The sequence below is a fragment of the Musca vetustissima genome, unplaced genomic scaffold, assembly GCF_032173495.1.
Source record: "Musca vetustissima isolate MV318-11 ecotype Yass unplaced genomic scaffold, APGP_CSIRO_Mvet_v1 utg45100, whole genome shotgun sequence".
Lineage (NCBI taxonomy): Eukaryota > Metazoa > Arthropoda > Insecta > Diptera > Muscidae > Musca > Musca vetustissima.
In genome coordinates this window covers 68,277-73,866 of record NW_026886398.1, presented here as the reverse complement: position 1 = coordinate 73,866, position 5,590 = coordinate 68,277, and the positions used below count along the sequence as shown (strand labels likewise).

General features: G+C 34.3%; 1 protein-coding gene across 1 annotated transcript; it reads left to right on the top strand.

The window, feature by feature from the left end:
• Window positions 1-3,284: 3,284 nt before the first annotated feature.
• Window positions 3,285-5,302, top strand: LOC133333864 (serine/threonine-protein phosphatase 1 regulatory subunit 10-like; the record flags this gene model as incomplete). The annotated part of the gene is made up of 1 exon (XM_061542174.1): window positions 3,285-5,302. A coding segment is annotated over one exon (1,988 nt), but the record flags the coding sequence as incomplete, so codon positions are not given.
• Window positions 5,303-5,590: the final 288 nt, after the last annotated feature.

The window sequence follows — 5,590 nt, the reverse complement described above, 5'->3', positions numbered from 1 at the left end:
GTTATGTTATACCTTCATTATTTCCTATATATTCATTCTATATGAATTCATTACAAGTGATCTAGTGAAGTAGAAGGATATATCATTATTGAGTTTGTTTCAAACACACATACATTTTTCCTTACTTCCAAACTTCATAAATATATCACATCGATAATAATTTTATTACAATGAATTTTAAGTGTATATGGACATGGTCCGTCTTTTTGTTTTTGTATGCTTCTATTGGAAGACGAGTTTTTGTATCCCACTTATTTTCGATCATTTTTATAGAAGGACTGTCGATCTATATGGAATATGAAAACTGTAATACCCATTCTTCAGATTCTGGGCATTACTCCCAGGTTTTATGAAAAGGACATTTCTAATAATTATTTCAATTTCATAGAAAGAGGAATAAAAAACGTTTCATTGTTTCTAGTTCCCAATTGTTCATTCAGGCTTCTCACAATTATTACTTCTATATATATTTCTTATACCCAATGCCTTAAAAAAGGAATAAAAAAGTTTCATTGTTTTTGAGGTTATGTCACTCACTGCATTCTTTGCATTTCTGCACATTTCTAGCTTCCAATTATTTATTTAGGCTTCTCAGTATTAGTTTATTGGTATTACACAATTATTGTCCACATTTGGGTTTTATGACAAGGACATTTCTATTAATTATATGAATTCCATAAAAAGTGAAAAAAAATTTTCATTGTTTTTGAGGTTATGTTACTCATTGCATTTATGCCCATTTCTAGTTTCCAATTATTTATTCAGGTTTCAAGACAATTATTACTTCTAAATATATATTTCTAACGCCCAATGCCTTAAGAAGTGGAATAAAAAAAGTTTCATTGTTTTTGAGGTTATGCCATCTGCATTCATTATTGTTATGTGCAATTCCAGTTCCTAGTTGTTCAATTCAGGCTTCACACAAGAGAGGCATTAAAATATCACAAATTTTACTAGACTAATTAGATCTTATTTATCTTCAATATATATAGTTCTAACCCCCCAATTCCATAAAAAGTGTTGGAATGAAAAAACGTTTCATTGTTTTTGAGGTTATATAAATTACTGCCTTTATTGCATTTATGTACATTTCTAGTTCCCAATTGTTCAATTCATGATTCACACAAAATATTCATTAATATATCATGAATTTTACTAGACTAATTGGATGTTATTAAAGTTTAGATTTATATTGTAAAGAAAATATTACAAATATCATTGGTAAATGTATGTGCAAATTACGAAAATATTAATCGTAATATGAATCAACTTTCAATGTAGACTTATTAACGCAAATATTACTCAACGTTTTGAGGATAATATCAAGGAATAACTCTAGATCTTAATTTAATAACTTGACAGCTTGGCATTTCTTATAAAGTCTTCTTAAAATTAATAACTTTATTTAGCTAATAATTCTTCTGTTATTTTTTACATTCAAATGTTTTTTTCGTACTGTCTCATATTAAAGGCTTTTTTTTAAGAAAGATAAGAAATCTACCGATTCTTTAAAGAAGTTATTTTGTTCATACCAATCCTTTAAATAAGATATTTCTTTCGGATTTTTTTTTATATTACACAGTTTTCTTACAAATGTCAGCATTGAAATATTGATTTTTGCACTGCCCACTGTAGCTCCAAAAACGAATAAACAGATCAGCATATATTTTTGAGGTATCATTTAGAATCTAATAATCTTGTTTAATTTTGTCCCATAAGGACGATTTTGTTTAATGTTATTTTAGATTTTAAAATTCTTCTTTGGAATTTTTCCTGGATTAGAATCCAAACCAAAATTACACACACATTTTCTTTGAATTATCATGTCCCCTTCCGCCTTATTTAATTTCCATACTAGATGTTAATTAATTTATTGAATAATAAATTCCTCAAAGTAAAGATTTATGTGATTTTCTCCCGCAATGCAATGTAACTATAACGTTTCAAATTATAATGTCCTCCTCTATTTTATATCATCTTCATAACAGATTTTAGTTAATTTTTTTTTACTTCCTTCTCCAAGTAAAGATTTGTGTGATTTATGTATTGGATATCGAAAAAGATTTTGAATCATCTCTTTTCCAACCATATGCAATGTAAATATAATAACATAAAATCGATAATATTGAAATTATTTAAATTATTTACAAAAATTTTTGAATATATAGAGAAATTATTGAATCATTATTAAGGCGATATTTTATACTACCTACCACCAAGCTCAAAGGAACTATTAAATGTGTGTTTATTTTTTGGGGTTTATATTGAATGTTGTATATATTAAGTTAATAGGTTAAATGACTCAGAGGTACCAAATGAATTACACAAGTGTATAAATATCCTTAATTCCAAAAAATATAGAAATTGTCTTCATATTCTGATTCTTTTATACATTATTTGCAAATCTAGTCGATAAATATGAACTTCAGATATAATTCCATTATGATACTTTATTAAAATACCAATTTATCAATAACTATTGATTCAAATGATTTATTGGAAAAATATTCCCTTTTCGAAAAACTATTTCTTTTAGTATAATGATATCTCGACACCTCTATTCCACAATGACTATTGAATTCCTTTAATTATACATGAATATCTATAGTATTACGAGCTGGGCTCTGTTTCCCTCATTTATTAAATTTTTTTTGAACAAGATCTGTTCAGCCTACAATTTTCGGCTACTAGTTGGTTAAATATCTCTTCTTGACAATGTCAACATTGCTTTCATGTTTCTTCAAGTTTCTATTTTATGAATATATTGCAGACAGATCTTTATAATTTTCCCGTATATGTACGTATTTCTGTATTCATGACTCTTTAGCTCCATTGCTTCATATTTAGTCAATTTTCAAATTTCAATTTTATCACTCAGTATCCCAATAATTTTGTCAGTTATTCCGCGTTCTATTTTTTAAGTATTAACCATCTGATCATGTACTCATCTGCCTCGAAGTTTAATTTCCTAGGATTCAAAATTAAAAAATGCATTTAAACACATTGAATTACACAATAATCTTAAGTTTCTTATTAGATTTTTTACAATATACCCCATGTATCATCTCTTCAGTATATACACAGAAAGAGAGAAAAGACAATCGCAATTTTTCTTTATTTTTTAAATCTATTTTCAGAATACCCATTGAACACTGCAAAAGCCGCTGAACACCCACTGAAATGATGCCATGTTTTCTCTTATATCCTTCATTTATCTCTCTCTCCCTTCTGTTTAAATAAAAATACTAATTTTATTTTTCCTCTCTTTCTTTTCCCCCTTACAGTACAAACACTTGTTGAAACAAATCTCTTCTCAGATGCTCTATCGGCAGCGACAGGACCCAAAAAGGTAGCTAAACGCAAACGTGCCAATACACCGCTACCAACAAACACTTCGGCTACAGGCGCCAAAGAAGGTCCCTCCCCACCAACTAGTCCCGATATGCCTAAGGTAGCACCACTGAAATTCTATCAAGATACCTTAGATGAATCCAAAATGGAAGATTCCAAATCGGACAAAGAGAATGAAGATCATGAACCTACTAAGAAAACAACTGACGATGATCAAAATACCGACAAGGAAAATGAAGATGATGACGATGACATTCCATTGAAGAAAGTCAAGGAAGACATAGAACAAAAAGTAGCACAGGAGAAGAAAAAAGATTTGGCGGAGGGCGGAGTTATTGATATTACCAAAGATGAGGATGGTAAGCCGAAAGAAGATACGGCAAATGATGATGCATCTTCGGATAATGCCAGCGATGTTGTGGTAGTTAAAAAACCTGGTCCAGGTTGTGGTCCCAATGGACCACCTGGTGTCCTTATGCTACATCGTCGTAAGGGTCCCAAGAAGAAGCTGACCTGGCGTCCCCAGGAATCATTGGAACAGATTCGTTTCTTCGAACTTGATGAAAACGAACGTGTCAATGTCACCAAGACCTCATTTATGGATATGAAAAATTTGGAACGTTTCAATGAACGTGATGCCATTGTAATGGCTCGCCGTGGCTTCAATCAGGAAGATAACATGGAACCCCAGACCACCTGGAGGCCATTGATTTTAGTCGATGATGTACCACCACATCCAGATGGCAGCCAATCGAAACAGAGGAAAATCCAAGCTGAACGTGAAATGACTACATTGCGGGCGTTGTATTTTACGCATGCTCTCATTCCCGACTCACCAGCCGAAGCGGAAATTGAACCCATATTCAATCATGACATACCACTTATACCATTGGACGATTTGACCGGTAATCCCGATGCTGTTAATGACTTTACAAGCATGCCATGGCCAGAGCCAAGAGGTTCACCAAAAGATGGAGATATTGCTATTATGGCTGGCACTGGAGGTTTAGGTAGTCCTGTTGATATGTTTGGAGGCCCCAAATCGCTGATGGGTAGTGCCTTACCGCCCAATAATGCCGTTGGCCTGGGAACATATGTTGCTGCGCCGAACAAAGTTAGTCCTTTCAATAACAATGTGAATCCATTTGGTGGTAATTCTGGAGGAGGACCAGTGGTTGGTCCCAATGGCCCACCAATGAATGCCATGCAAAATAGTCCCCAAGGTCATTGGCAAAGATCACCCAATGGCATGGGTGGTGGTGGCAATGGACCTATGATGGGTAGTGGTGGTGGTCCCAATCCCTTCAACAACAATCATGGTAGTCCAATTATGGATATGGGTGGACCACAGCGTGGTCACATGATGAATAATGGTCCCTCTGGCAATTTCAATAATCAATTTGGTCCTGGTAATAACAACAACAATCCATTTGGCGGTCCTGGTCCCATGAATCCTTTTACGGGTCCTGCCAATAACTTTGGTGTAATGGGCAACAATGGTCCCAACATGATGAACGGTCCCAATATGATGAATGGTCCCAATATGATGAATGGTCCGAATATGATGAATGGTCCTAATATGATGAATGGACCCAATATGATGAACGGTCCCAATATGATGATGAATGGACCCAACAACATGATGAATGGTCCCAACAACATGATGAACGGTCCCAATATGATGAATGGCCCCAATAATCGCAATAATGGTGGTGGCAATTGGATAAATAACTTCCAAGATAACAATGGCCGCGGTGGCGGTGGCAATTGGAGACCAGCTGGCCCTGGTCCAAATAATCGTGGAAATGGTGGCGGAAATGGCAATAACAACAACGGTATCTGTAAGGCTTTTATGCGTGGTCATTGCCGCCTAGGCAAGTCATGTAAGTTTATACATCCATCCAAGAGTAAACGCATATAGGAGTGGGCTGACTCTTCTTCGCCCAAAGAAGATGAGACAACGACGTTACATTCCCCCACGCTTGACCTCAAATCAAAAAATGACTGTGATAATCTTACTTAAATGTGTGTGGCTGGTATCCGGCCGATGCCTTTAAGTTAGTACATATTAGCCTCTACAGAGAAGAGAGAGCAGCAGCAGGCGAGTTACCATAGAGAGCGAGCCCTAGACCGAGACCGAGAGAGATCTCAAAGACTGTTATGTTATTGCTGTATCCATTGCCATGATATTTTAAAAATGTATTTTATTTTTGTTGCTGTATTTTTTGTTGTGTGCAAA